The sequence below is a fragment of the Piliocolobus tephrosceles genome, chromosome 20 (genome assembly GCF_002776525.5).
Source record: "Piliocolobus tephrosceles isolate RC106 chromosome 20, ASM277652v3, whole genome shotgun sequence".
Classification (NCBI taxonomy): domain Eukaryota; kingdom Metazoa; phylum Chordata; class Mammalia; order Primates; family Cercopithecidae; genus Piliocolobus; species Piliocolobus tephrosceles.
Window position 1 is genome coordinate 43,255,169 of NC_045453.1, and position 14,863 is coordinate 43,270,031.

The 14,863-nt window shown below is 45.1% G+C and overlaps 1 protein-coding gene across 1 annotated transcript; it reads right to left on the reverse strand.

Moving 5' to 3' along the window:
• Positions 1-13,049: 13,049 nt before the first annotated feature.
• Positions 13,050-13,709, reverse strand: SCP2D1 (SCP2 sterol binding domain containing 1). Its single transcript, XM_023217974.1, has one exon. The coding sequence runs from the start codon at positions 13,654-13,656 to the stop codon at positions 13,156-13,158; it is 501 nt and encodes a 166-aa protein (XP_023073742.1). The 5' UTR covers positions 13,657-13,709; the 3' UTR covers positions 13,050-13,155.
• Between the last annotated feature and the right edge of the window lie 1,154 nt (positions 13,710-14,863).

The window sequence follows — 14,863 nt, forward strand, 5'->3', positions numbered from 1 at the left end:
CTATATAAATATTATGCTCTACAAAATGGTACCAAGCTGATATTTTTAGGAGGTCACAGATGTTTCTTGTGATTAGCCTAGTTACAGGTCTGGAAGAATTTTTTTTTTTTCCTTCGAAGAAAAGTCAGTGAGGATTCTCAGCTGTTATTTGGGGATAGTTCCCGACATGGTTAAGCGCGGTGCTTGTTAACGGCACACCTGGGAGACTTCGTTTTTGTCTCCTCTGCCCTGTGGCTGTCAGTTTCCCTCTGAAACCCAGCAAGTGGGGCCCAAAGTCCAGGATCATGGAGCAGGTGAACCAGTGAACCAGACACCAAATCCCGGCAAGGGTTGTTTATCTACCTCTGGACTTGCCCTGCCTCTTGATTCACGCCACAAACATTTATAAAGCACCAGCTGTGTGCAAGACACCACACTGTAGCTGCCACTGCAAGCTTGGATAAGACACTAACTAATATTAAGTGACAAAATGAGACTGCTGTTCCCACAGGTATACAAGAGAGCTCACAGCAACACTATTTAAAATCACCCTAAACTGGAAACAATCAAATACAATGGAACACTGCTCAGCAATAAAACAAACGAACAGTAACTGTGCACAACAGTGTGGATGAATCTCAGACACTGAATTCTGAGTGGAAGGCTCCAGACACAGCGGAGTGTGCACTGCACGGTCTCATTTATATAAAGCACAAAAGTAGGCAAAACTAAAGTCTATGGCATTAGAGTCAAAATAGTGGTTATCCTGGAGGCAATAGTAACTAGAATGGCGTGTGAGTGAGGATTCCTGGGGCGCCAGTCACACCCTATTTCATGAACCAGATGTGTTGGTTACACAGGTCTGTTCCATCTGGGGAAGTTTGTGAGCTGCACACTTAGAATGTGTAGACTTCTTCCTATGTATGTTATTCTTCAATTTAAAAAATGCATTTAAAAATAAGTAAATAGCACGTTATGCACATGTACCCTAGAACTTAAAGTATAATAAAAAAAATAAAAAATAAAAAAATAAAAATAAAAATAAAAATAAGTAAATAGGTCAGGTGTGGTGTCTCACACCTGTAATCCCAGCAGTTTGGGAGGCGAGGTGGGTGGCTCACCTGAGGTCAGGAGTTCGGGACCACCCTGGCCAACATGGCAAAACCCAGTCTCTACTAAAAATACAAAAACTAGCTGGGTGTGGTGGTGCACACCTGTAGTTCTTTAGAAGGCTGAGGCAGGAGAATCGCTTGAACCTGGGAGGTGGAGGTGGCAGTGAGTCGAGATCGTGCTACTGCACTCCAGCCTGGGTGACAGAGCAGGACTCCATCTCAACATAAAATAAAAATAAATAAAACAATAAAGTAAATAAAAGCAACTTGCCCAATGGGGCAAGATCCAGCCTCAAGCAGTCTACTTCCAGAGTTCGAGTTCTAACTGCCGTGTCCTGGTGCCCCTTCAAATGCAAGCGCTGTTGGAGGTCGCCAGTACTCAGCACTTGCTCTGATCCTTCTCTGGACCTCATCAACAGAGTCTGCTGCACCTGACTTCCAACTGCTGGAGAGCTTTCTCTCAAATGCCCAGGCCCCACTCTGCTTGCATGAGAGGCAGACCAAAGAAGCCAGGGAATCAAAAACCCCTGTCCCAGGAGCAGCCCTGTATTAGTGAGAGTTCTCTTAGAGGGATAAAACTATATATATATATTTAGGAGTTTACTAAGTATTAACTTACATCATTACAAGGTCCCACAATAGGCTGTCTGCAAGCTGCAAAGCGAGGAGAGCCAGTCTGAGTCCCAAAACTGAAGAACTTGGAGTAAGATGTTTGAGGGCAGGAAGCATCCAACACAGGATAAAGATGTAGGCTGGGAGGCTAGGCCCGTCTTGCCTTTTCATGTTTTTCTGTCTCCTTTATATTTGCTGGAAGCTGATTAGATTTTGCTCACCAGATTAAGAGTGGATCTGCCTTCCCCAGCCCACTGACTCAAATGGTAATCTCTTTTAGCAACACCCTCACAGACACACCCGGGATTAATTTTTTTGTATATATACTTTAAGTTATAGGGTACATGTGCACAACATGCAGGATTGTTACATATGTATACATGTGCCATGTTGGTGTGCTGCACCCATTAACTCGTCATTTACATTAGGTATATCTCCTCATGCTATCCCTCCCCTCTCCCCCCACCCCACAACAGGCTCTGGTGTGTGATGTTCCCCTTCCTATGTCCAAGTGTTCTCATTGTTCAGTTCCCACCTATGAGTGACAACATTCGGTGTTTGGTTTTCTGTTCTTGCATTAGTTTGCTGAGAATGATGGTTTCCAGCTGCATCCATGTCCCTACAAAGGACATGAACTCATCCTTTTATATGGTTGCATAGTATTCCATGGTGTATATGTGCCACATTTTCTTAATCCATTCTGTCATTGATGGACATTTGGGTTGGTTCCAAGTCTTTGCTATTGTGAATAGTGTCACAATAAACATACATGTGCATGTGTCTTTATAGCAGCATGATTTATAATCCTTTGGGTATATACCCAGTAATGGGATGGCTGGGTCAAATGGTATTTCTAGTTCTAGGTCCTCAAGGAATTGCCACACTCTCTTCCATGATGGTTGAACTAGTTTACAGTCTCACCAACAGTGTAAAAGTGTTCCTATTTCCCCACATCTTCTCCAGCACCTGTTGTTTCCTGACTTTTTAATGACCGCCATTCTAACTGGTGTGAGATGGTATCTCATTGTGGTTTTGATTTGCATTTCTCTGATGGCCAGTGATGCTGAGCATTTTTTCATGTGTCTGTTGGCTGCATAAATGTCTTCTTTTGAGAAGTGTCTGTTCATATCCTTTGCCCACTTTTGGATGGGGTTGTTTTTTTCTTGTAAATTTGTTTGAGTTCTTTGTAAGTTCTGAATATTAGCCCTTTGTCAGATGAGTAGATTGCAAAAATTTTCTCCCATTCTATAAGTTGCCTGTTCACTCTGATGGTAGTTTCTTTTGCTGTGCAGAAGCTCTTTAGTTTAATTAGATCCCAATTGTCAATTTTGGCTTTTGTTGCCATTACTTTTGGTGTTTTAGACATGAAGTCCTTGCCCATGCCTGTGTCCTCAGTGGTATTGCTTAGGTTTCCTTCTACGGTTTTTATGGTTTTAGGTCTAATATTTGAGTCTCTAATCCATCTTGAATTAATTTTTGTATAAGGTATAAAGAAGGGATCCAGTTTCAGCTTTCTACGTGTGGCTAGCCAGTTTCCCCAACACGATTTATTAAATAGGGAATCCTTTCCCCATTTCTTGTTTTTGTCAGGTTTGTCAAAGATCAGATGGTTGTAGATGTGTGGTATTATTTCTGAGGGCTCTGTTCTGTTCCATTGGTCTATATCTCTGTTTCGGTACCAGTACCATGCTGTTTTGGTTACTGTAGCCTTGTAGTATAGTTTGAAGTCAGGTAGTGTGATGCCTCCAGCTTTGTTCTTTTTGCTTAGGATTGTCTTGGCAATGCGAGTTCTTTTTTGGTTCCATATGAACTTTAAAGTAGTTTTTTCCAATTCTGTGAAGAAAGTCATTGGTAGTTTAATGGGGATGGCGTTGAATCTATAAATTACCTTGGGCAGTATGGCCATTTTCATGTTATTGATTCTTTCTATCCATGAGCATGGAAAGTTCTTCCATTTGTTTGTGTCCTCTTTTATTTCATTGGGCAGTGGTTTGTAGTTCTCCTTGAAGAGGTCCTTCACATCCCTTGTAAATTGGATTCCTAGGTATTTTATTCTCTTTGAAGCAGTTGTGAATGGGAGTTCACTCATTGTTTGCCTCTCTGTCTGTTATTGGTGTATAAGAATGCTTGTGATTTTTGCTCATTGATTTTGTATCCTGGGAGTTTGCTGAAGCTGCTTATCAGCTTCAGGAGATTTTGGGCTGAGATGATAGGGTTTTCTGAATATGCAATCATGTCATCTGCAAAGAGGGACAATTTGACTTCCTCTTTTCCTAACTGAATACCCTTTATTTCTTTCTTCTGCCTGATTGCCCTGGCCAGAACTTCCAACACTATGTTAAATAGGAGTGGTGAGAGAGGGCATCCCTGTCTTGTGCCTTTTCATGTGTCTGTTGGCTGCATAAGTTTTCAAAGGGAATGCTTCCAGTTTTTGCCCATTCAGTATGATAGTGGCTGTGGATTTGTCATAAATAGCTCTTATTATTTTGAGAATGTCCCATCAATACCAAATTTATTGAGAGTTTTTAGCATGAAGGGCTGTTGAATTTTGTCAAAGACCTTTTCTGCATCTATTGAGATAATCATGTGGATTTTGTCTTTGGTTCTGTTTATATGCTGGATTACATTTATTGATTTGCATATGTTGAACCAGCCTTGCATCCCAGGGATGAAACCAACTTGATCATGGTGGATAAGCTTTTTGATGTGCTGCTGGATTCAGTTTGCCAGTATTTTATTGAGGATTTTTGCATCGATGTTCATCAGGAATATTGATCTAAAATTCTCTTTTTTGTTGTTGTGTCTCTGCCAGGTTTTGGTATCAGGATGATGCTGGCCTCATAAAATGAGTTAGGGAAGATTCCCTCTTTTTCTATTGATTGGAATAGCTTCAGAAGGAATGGTACCAGCTCCTCCTTGTACCTCTGGTAGAATTCGGCTGTGAATCCGTGTGGTCCTGGACTTTTTTGGGGGTAGGCTATTAATTATTGCTTCAATTTCAGAGCCTATTATTGCTCTATTCAGGGATTCAACTTTTTCCTGGTTTAGTCTTGGGAGAGTGTATGTGTCCAGGAATTTACAAGATTAATACTTTTTATCCCTCAGTCCAATCAGTTGACACTCAGTATTTACCATCACAAGCACTCAACCAAAGACTGATGGGACTTAGTTTAAAAATTCTGCAACTCCCTCTTTGCTTGGGCTGGATAACACTGAGTGGTGTTCTACCCTATCTCCCTGAACTGCTCTGTGGGTCTGAGCCCCTCAACAATGACATGCTCAATAATATGCCCTGTATCACCTTCCTTTCCCTCCCTGTCCCACTGCCCCACTCCCCAAGGGGTATTTCCTGGAATCACCTCACAAATCCACAGCTAGCAGTTGCATATTTGCCCCAGGGCCTGCCACTGGAGCGTGAGGTTCAGGAAGCCCCTTCTCAGAGAGGCCTTCGCTGGTCACCCAGGTCCCTTTAGCCACATTCTCTTCCTTTCTCAGGTGTCTTCTCTGGTTATTTGTTTGCTGTCTATTGCTTGTTTCCCCACAACCCACCCACAACCCTCATCTGGAAAGACAAGCTGCAGGAGAAGAGAAACCTCAGCTTGCTTGCCACCAGCTCCTCAAACCAGGAGTGATTTCCAGAATGTTTCATAACCATATGGCAACGGAAAAAAATTCATCAGAATGGGTCACTGAAAAACCGGAATGGTGTTTGACCAGTCGGAACCAATCCTGGCCTCATATATCCCAGCTTAGTATCAACCCTGCAAAAGGAATTAACTCCTAAAACATCATGAGTGCTCAAAAAATATTTTTTAGACTAATAGATTAATTGCTCAGTCAGTCAGTGAACAGATGAAACTAGCAATTCACGACTAAAAATCCAAGATGTTCCCTAACTTAAAACCTCCTGAATAAAAACCTTGCCCTCTTTGGTGGTGCTGTCCTGGATCTTGTGCCAAAACACACGTGAACAGATCCACCCATGGGAGCTGAGACAGTCCTACTTCCCTGTTTCTTGTTTGGAGAATGGAAAAAATCACCTGCAAAATCGTGAGGTCCCTAAGAGTTGCCCTAGGATCCAGAATCTCAGTCTGGTCTCCATGCAGCCAGGCTCACCTCACTGAGACTCCCACAGGGGCCATGAGCCATTTGCTCCATCCTTCCTAGGGCACAGTGTGCATCTAACTCTGTTCAGAGACAAAAGAGGTGGGATCTCTGGGGGAGCTCTTTTAGCCCAACCTCTGCCAGTAACCCCTTCTAGTAGCCTTGCCTAGATGTGCCTTTAATCTCTGAATCTCAGATTCCTGCTGTCAGGATTATCTTCCAGTGGTCATCTCCTTGGGTGGAGGGAAAGGGCTCCATTCACCATTGCATCCCAATGCTTAGCACAGAGCCTGGCACATAGAAGATGCACAATCAACAGCTAAATGAATGAACTGTTCAACCAATGAAATGATAACATTTCAATTCTAGATGGCATTAGGTTCTTACGGTGCCCGGGTCTTGTGCTCAATGAGAGCTTCCCATGTACCATCCACTGACTCAGTGATGCAGGTCCCTTGGCAGGTGTGAAGCAGGTTGCAGACAGAGAATGAAGGGCTACTTTCCAAGGATGTCCAGCATATAAGCTGACACACTCTCACCTCCGAGTTGTCCCTGGAAGGAGCCCTTCACTTCAGCACCAGGTGTCCATGGTCGTCACCTGGGCCTGACTTCCCTCCTCCCACCCTTTGGCAGAGAAACAGAAAGACAAGTAAGTGTCAGTTTTATGGGTTTTATTAACACCTACATAAAACCGGCGGGGGGTCGGGGGGGTGACAGTTTCCCAGAAAAGAGTTTCCTTAACCACAGAAAAGTGATACAAATCCTTCATCAGGGTAGGTTTTCTGTCTCCTTCAGGCAATGAATGGAATATTCCTGGTTGTAGATAAACTCAAGATTCTTGTTAGGAGACCTAGGATCCCACTGTGAGCCTTCCACTCTCCTATCCCAATTTCTGATGGTGGCAGAAAGAACTAATTTCGTAGTTCTCCCTGTTGAGTCCCAATTTAGAGCTAGGACTCTGTCCCAAATCAGGCAATTCTTAGGGTCCCAGAGGGAAAGAACCTCATGCCTGTCACGGTCTGGGGCCCCTCACATCATAGCACTCTCTGCCGGGCCATGGGCAGATAGAAGCCCTCAAGGACAGGGGAGTCAGAAGAAGCAATGGGCTCAGGCACTCCGACCCACACCTTCTCCTGTCCAGTCAGTATCCCAGCTTAGCTCCCGGCTCCTGGAATACTGAAGACTGGCAGGACTGCTTGCTCACACAATGAGGAAGAATAAATCCTGCCTCCAAGGAAGAGGGGTTCACGTTGCATCCTTCAATTGTAAAGTTGCCCCTTGTGAGATTTTTCCTACAGAGCATGGCCAAATGTGAGAAAAGTTTCAGTTGGGCAAGTCAAGTCAACCTCTTATTCTTCAGGAGGGCATTACTTGAAGGAGAGATCTATGTTCGAAACACAAGGTGGGGAATCATGTCTGGGGTTGGCTTCCATCCCTGTGAAAAGATAAAAAACAACAAAGGGAGGTAGGACATGTACAACATGTACAGTGATGCTTGTGTGCACATATCTGCAAGAAAACACAAGAAGCTGGTAGCTGTATGTGCCTTTGGGGAAGAAAATTGGGGAAAGCGGTCAGGAGAAGTATGAAGAACTGATTTTTCTCTGTATACCCTTTTCTATTATTTTGATTTTTTTCCACGTGCATTTTTTCTAATTTCAGGCTTTTTTCTATTCATTCAACAAACATTTTGAGAATCTAGTGTAGGTGCCAGGGATTGAGAGAATGAAACAAAGTGAAAACAGGCAACAGGCAAGGGTCCTGACTGATCTCTGCCCTCAAGACTCACAGGTCCTGAGAGGTCAGAGGGAGCCATGTCACCTGTCATCCAAACTGCACCTCTTCTGAAGAAGATTCCACTAACTGAGCATCAAGACTGCAGGGCAAACTGGGAATGTCTTAGACAAGCCAGGGCATTTGTGTGGCCCAAATAGAACCACACCCATACACAGGCAGAACACAGAGCTGGGAAAAGGAGGAGTATACAAATTGTGGGAGAGAAAGACAACAGCTCAATCAAGGCAGTTTCCTGGAGGACGACCTTGAGGACACACATGGAATGTAGATGGTGGAGGCGGGGGAGTTGGTAGGATTGTGGCCTCCAAGAAAATCCTACACCTCAGTCTTCAGGACTGTGGCTAGGATGAGATGTCACACCCATGAATACATTACTTGTCTTAGTGTGGGCTCTATCACAAAGTATCATAGACAGGCGGCTTAAACAACAGACTTTTATTTCTCATCATAGGAAGCTGGCAAGTCTAAGATCAGGGTGCCGGTCTGGTGAAGGCCGTCTTCCTGGCGTACAGATGGCCACCTACTTGCTACAACCTCATATGGCAGAGAGAGTAAGAAAGCAGGGAGGGGATGGAGAGAGAGAGAATGAGCACTCTGGTCTCTTCCTCTTATAAAAACACTGATATGGTTTGCTTCTGTGTCCTCACCAAATCTCATGTCAAACTGGAATCCCCAATGTTGGAGGTGGGGCCAGGTGGGAGGTGATTGGGTCATGGGAGTGGCTCCTTCATGAATGGCTTAGAGCCATCCTCTTGGTGCTGTTCTCTTGATGGGGTGCTCACAAGATCTGGTTGTTTTAAAGTGTGTAAAACCTCCCCTGCCCAAGTCTTGCTACTTCTTTGGCCATGTGAAGTGCTACTCCCCCTTTACCTTCTGCCATGATTGTAAGTTTCCTGAGACCTCCTCAGAAGCGGAGCAGATGCCAGCATCATGCTTCCTAGACAGCCTGCAGAACCATGAGCCAATTAAACCTCTTTCTTTATAAATTACCCAGTCTCAGGTGCTTCATATAGCAATGTGACAACAGACTAATACAGACGCTAATCTTGTCATGGGGGAATCACTTTTGTGGCTTCATCTAATTCAAATTACTTCCCAAAGGCGTCACCTCCAAATACCATCACATTGGGGTTCAAGGCTTTGACATATGAATCTGGGGTGACACATTCACTCCACAGCATTACCTTACATGGCAGAAGGAATTTTGCAGACATAATTAAGGTTACTAATTCATTCACGTTAAAATAGGGAGCTTACCATGAATTATCTGAGTGGCCGAGTATAATCACATGAGTCCTTTCATGAAGAGGCAGAAGATGAAGACAGAAGAATTCAAAGAGATTCAAAGTCTGAGAAAGCTGGCTTTCTCACACCGTTGCTGGCTTTGCGGATGGAGGAGCCATGTGGCCAGCCTCAAGTTGCTGAGAGCATTCTCGGCTGATAGCAAACAGTCCTATCACCACAGGAAGGTAAATTCTGCTACAACCTGAATGAGCTTGGAGAAGATTCTCCCCTCAAGCCCCCAGAGAAGAACCCAGAGTGGCCAACACCTTGAGGTCAACCATGGGAACTGAGACTACAGCCCAGACTGCCTGGAATTCTGGCTTCCAGAAGCTGCGAGTTGATGAATGGATGTTGTTTCAAGCCACTTAATGTGTGGTAATTTGTTACACAGCCATAGAACACTGATAGGCGAAGAGTAAGACCATGTATGGTAGGAAGCCACGGTCATGAGCCCAAATACCCACAGGGGCCCTGCAAGACTGGCCCAGCCCAAGGAAACTGCAGCCACCAACTCTCAGCCTCGGAGCCAGGGAGGCCAAGTGGGGAAGAGTGGGGCCTGGGTCTGTCTGGAGGGCCCACTTGCTCCACACCGCAGCTGTTGCCTGGCAGGAATACAGGTTTAGTGTATCCAAATGACCCAATTTTTAAAGAGAATACAGAAATCCAATTTTTTATATACATTGTCCTAATTCAAACTTTACTAACACTGTGTTGGTCCACCTTGTATAGACCAAACAAAACACAGATGTGTGTTTTGAGACACATGTGACCTTCCAGGGCACCAGTCGAGTAGAGGAGAAAAAGCAGGAAAGTCCCTAGAGGCAGTGGGGAGGCAGTCTGAGTGCCTGCCCCTTCCTCTCAGCCAGTGGAGAAGGGACTCACATGCATGGGAAGCCGACTTCCAGCCAGGGGCTCTGTCGGGCCGCCCAAGTGAGGGCTCCCCAGCAATCCACTGTCAAGAGGGCTCCTAGTCCCATTTACAGATGAAGAAGCTTGGGTAAGAGGCGGTTCAGTACCCACCTGTGGTCAGACAGGCGTAAAATGGTGATGCTGGGCTCAAAATTCCACTTCTGATTCCAGAATCTGAGTCCTTCCAGCAGCTTCACGTGGCATCCAGCATCGAGTGTTTTCTTGAGATTGAAAGGGGTTTGCGGTCACGTTTCTGAGGCCTGGGCTTCCCACTCCTCACTTGTTGACCACCTTTCTCTCCCTACTCCGGGCTCCTGCACCTCCATCTCTCCAGCCCCTGCCCCATGGCTGCCCTTCCTCATCCCCTGCATCCCAGCCTCCCCGATTCCATTCTCACTGCTTGCTTGTAGCTCAGGCTCTCACTTTCCCAGTTCCAAATTCTTGAGAAAGGAATTGAGTTAGTTCAGGTCACTTTTTTTGTCCCAAGTCAGAATAGGTCATAGGTCAGATGCCAGCCCAGGCATGAGCCTGCATATCCCCTCTGCCCACTCTCCTGTGTCTAAGCAACCTCCATCTCAGGACCAAACAGCAGAGGCTACGATTAACACATGGTATGAGCAAGACTCCCAGGTAGTAGGGGCTGAGGTGAGCCATTTCTCTTAAAAAGGAATGTGGCACGGCCGGGCACGACGGCTCAAGCCTGTAATCCCAGCACTTTGGGAAGCTGAGGCGGGAGGATCACCTGAGGTCAGGAGTTCAAGACCAGCTTGGCCAGCATGGTGAAACCGCATCTCTACTAAAAATACAAAAAATTAGCTGAGTTTGGTGGCAGGCGCCTGTAATCCCAGTTACTAGGGAGGCTGAAGCAGGAGAATTGCTTGAACCTGGGAGGCGGAGGTTGCAGTGAGCAGAGTTCATGACATTGCACTCCAGCCTGGGGCACAAGAGCGAGACTTTGTCACAAAAAACAAAAGAAGAAGAGAAAAGGAATGTGGCACAATGGCACCCCAAACACCTGCCGGCCCCATGTCTGACCCTCAAACATGGTTGAATGGGAGTGGCCTGGGCCAGTGGAGCCGAGTGCTCACAACAGAGCTCAGAATCCACTGGAAGCCTCTGCGACATTCACAGGCTGGGGGCACTGACAGGAACAAGATGCAGATCACCCCTTTAATGACGCACGTGAGAGAAGAAGCCAGGATATGCACTAAGTCCATGCCCATCCCCTTAGCAATGTCTAACCCTGGAGTAAAGCGCTCTTAGGAAAAATGGTCTCTTCCTTTCCCACAGAGAGGATGATATTTGGTAAGCAACAAGTTCTCACTCTGCCTTTGTCTAATATGAAATGAAGGCCTCTGCAGAAATATCCAAATCAGTCAGGAGCTGAACACTAGACCAAGAAGAGGTGAGAGGGCTCATCTTGCTGAGAGAAGGGGATCTTCTGATCAGAAGGATCAGAAGGATCCTCTTGAGTTGAGTATCCTTCCTCTTCAGGAACACAGCCACACAAAAGCCTTATTTCTAAGGGAGGGTGGCAGGTTCTTAAAAACAACGTGATTAGCTTATATGACACGTAATAAACTGCATGTGTTTATATTCAGTGCACAAGGTGATGCTTTGACCTGGGAAAACATCACCACAATTAAGATAATGAATATTACTACCCCCAAGTTTCCTCATGACATTTGTCATAATCCTTCCCTATTTCCCCATGCTCCTATCTCTTGGCAACCGCTAATCTTTTTTATTTTTTCTGTCACTACAGTTTACATTGTCTAGTATTTAATATAAATCGAATCGTATGGTATGTGCTCAGTCTTCTCTGGCTTCTTTCACTCAGCATAATTATTTTGTCATTTATCAACATTGTTGTTTGTGCGTATGCCAATCATTTCTTCCTTTTCATGGTTAAGTAATATTCCATGGTATGACGCCGCACCATTTGTCCACCCATTCACCTGTTGATGAACATGTGGCTTGTTTCCAGTTTAGGACTACTCCCAACACAGCTGCCATGAACAGTCACATGCATGCAAGTGTTTATTTTATGCTTGTACATATGCTTTCTTATCTCTTGACAAGATACCCAAGAACAGAATGGCGGGATCGTTTGGTAGGCGTGTATTTGAGCATGGCAGTTGTGATGAAACTTCCACCCAGGTTTCAGAGCGTCCACACTGTGTAGGTGTTTGAGCATGGCAGTTGTGATGAAACATTCCTCTAGGTTTCAGAGTATCCGCACTGTGTATATTTGGCCCACAAGTTAAAAGTACGTACAAACCACATGTGAGCCAAGAACACACACACACTCACCCACAAGGAGTTACATCGGCTGCATCGGACTTCATTCTGTTCTCCCAGACAGTGAAGGGATCTTCCGGAAGGGAAATCTCCCAGGCTGCCCTCTGATTTTGTAAAATGTTCAACACACAAGCTCCTGACAGCATAGATACTTTAGAAACGGCTCTCAGAGGGCTGTGGAATCTGGCTCTGGGAGATCCTTTAACTAATGGCACCATCTCATTGGCCTAGAATAGAATAGTTAGAGTCAATACTGAGAGCTTTGGCATGAAGTGAAGCAGAGCTGGAATTCTCTAAGGGTGGTGCCATCAGCGTCACCTGGGAACTTGTTAGAAATGTGCATTCTCTCCAGCCCAGATCTCCTGAGTAGAAGCTCTGAGATGGAGCCCATCAATCCAGACTTTAACCAACCTTCCAGGTGATTCTGATGCATGCTCCAGTTAAGAACCACTGGCCTAGAACACCTCCCAAGCCCTTCAAGTCTCCTGGAATTGAAACCATCAGAAGTTATAATACACCAAGAGCACCATCCCCTCTATTGCCTGGGTTCCACCCACAGACCTGTGGTGCCCAATTTGCTTAGCTCCCCACAATCTCATAGTAAAGTTTCCTCATGGAATCAAGTTACCATGCGGAATGCACACCTGCGCAATGACGGTTGTCACTTCTTTCCCCAAAACATCAAACTTTTTCTAAAAAAGGGAAAAATGTCTCAAGAACACCATCATTGGAGCATTTAATTCCAATGATCGTAATCACCCATTTCTCTACATGTGGCTCTCACCCTGGCATAAATGGAGCATAAAGGCATAAATGAAGCTAAAAAAAAAATGAAAGAAAGAAAAAGACAAAGATTCTAATTGATGCACTGCAACACTTTTTACTGCTTCAGAACCTTCCCTGAAAATTTACCCATCCGCAGGAAAATCAATTAAACTTGAATAGGAAGAATTTGAGTAAACATATTGGATACTTTTTACTTTAATCTTCAGATTAAGCATGATTTCCACTCGACATTATCATCGAAGAGAAGTTCTTCCTTGGTATTTTTGCATGCTTAAAATTTAGCCCAGTCTTTGAAAACCCTTTCCAGCTTCTGGCTAAGCAGAACCTTGCCGCTCACTTTGAACTTGCCAGCAAGGAAAGCCTTCTGTGGGTTCATTTTGCCCAGAACCAGCTCCATAAAGACGGGCTCCGGGATTGTAAAGACAGCGTCTGCTGGGAGCCTGGCAGGTCCCGGATACATGTCCCCAGAACCATTCTTCAGATCAATGGTCCACTGCAGAATGATCTTCCCATCTTTGGTGATGTCCAGCTGAAAGATGGCATTGACTTTCTTGACCAATTGAGCTCCCACTTCCCTGATGTGAAGCCTGATGTCCTCAAACACCGAGAAGCTCTCGAGTTCTGACAGCTCTAGAGGATGTGCCATGGCAGGTTCTGGAACTGAACCCAGAACCTCGAATTGGCCAGCCAGAGGTCCATCCTCTGCTTTGATCTTGGGTTGATGGCCACTTCTCTTCCACATCTTCCTGTGCTGGTCCCCGGACCTTGCCATCTGGTCCGTGAGCAGCTGTGACCAGATTAATACCCACAGGTCAGATTGTGACGTCAAAGGTAAGGCCAAGTGGGGACTGAAGCTGGTGTGTGTGCTGGCATCTTATTGGCCAAACAAATGCTAACATGTGACATCACATAAGGGCTCAGATAGGCCATTGTGAGGCAGATCCACACACACACACCCCTCCCAAACCAATCAGGGATGTTGGTCCTGCAAGCCCAAAAGGTCTGCCCCCTGCAATGGGGATAAGGGAAACTGGCCCCAGAAGCTTCTTTAGTGACATGAACTCTGTCTTTCCAATGCAGACATCTCCTCGGTGAAACCCTAAGTGAGATAGAAGTTATTCTTATTCCTCTAAAAGTAGGTAATACTTAAGTCCCATTAAGTGGGTAATACTTAAGTTAAGGTAATACTACAGTTCCTGACACTGAATTTGGCTTTATCTGGCTGCTGGTAGAAAGGGAAATGCTTTTAGGCCAGAGTAATCAATTGGAGAAGGAATCAGCCCAGGGGCCTGCATCAGAAACTTTCCAGAAGCACAATGAGACACACACAGAGAGAGTAAATGTCCCTAAGATCAGAAGATGCTGCCAGTCTCCTCTGATAATTGCACATAATAGTATAGCCCTTACGCTGGGCCAAGGTGCAGAGTTCTAAGTACTGCACATGTATTAACACATTTAACTCTCATTACAACCCCCTATGATAGGTAACATTTTTTTTTTTTTTTTTTTTTTTTTTGAGACAAGGTCTCGCTCGGTCACCCAGGCTGGATTACAGTGGTGCGATCTCTGCTCACTGCAGCCTCCGCTTCCTGGGCTCATTTGATCCTCCCACCTCAGTCTCCCAAGTAGCTGGGAATACAGGCATGCACCACCACACCTGGCTAATTTTTGTACTTTTTGTAGAAACGGGATTTCACCATGTTGCCCAGGTTGGTCTCAAACTCCTGGGCTAAAGTGATCCACCTGCCTCGGCCTCCCAGATAGGTATTCTTTTTATCCCCATTTTACAAATAAGGAAACTGAGGAGAGAAATGAAGTAACTTGCCCAATGTCATACAGTTAGCAAGTAGTGTAGCCAGATTTGAAGAAAGGCAGAATGACTCCAAAGTCTACCTGTTTATTTCTTTACCTTTTATTCTGAAATAATTTCAGCCTTATAAAAGTTTGCAAAAATAGTACCTGTTTAACCTGCTCCCAGC

Bases quoted from the DNA above. Each gene is read 5' to 3' on its own strand.
- SCP2D1 (XM_023217974.1), bottom strand. From the start codon at position 13,656: ATGGCAAGGTCCGGGGACCAGCACAGGAAGATGTGGAAGAGAAGTGGC.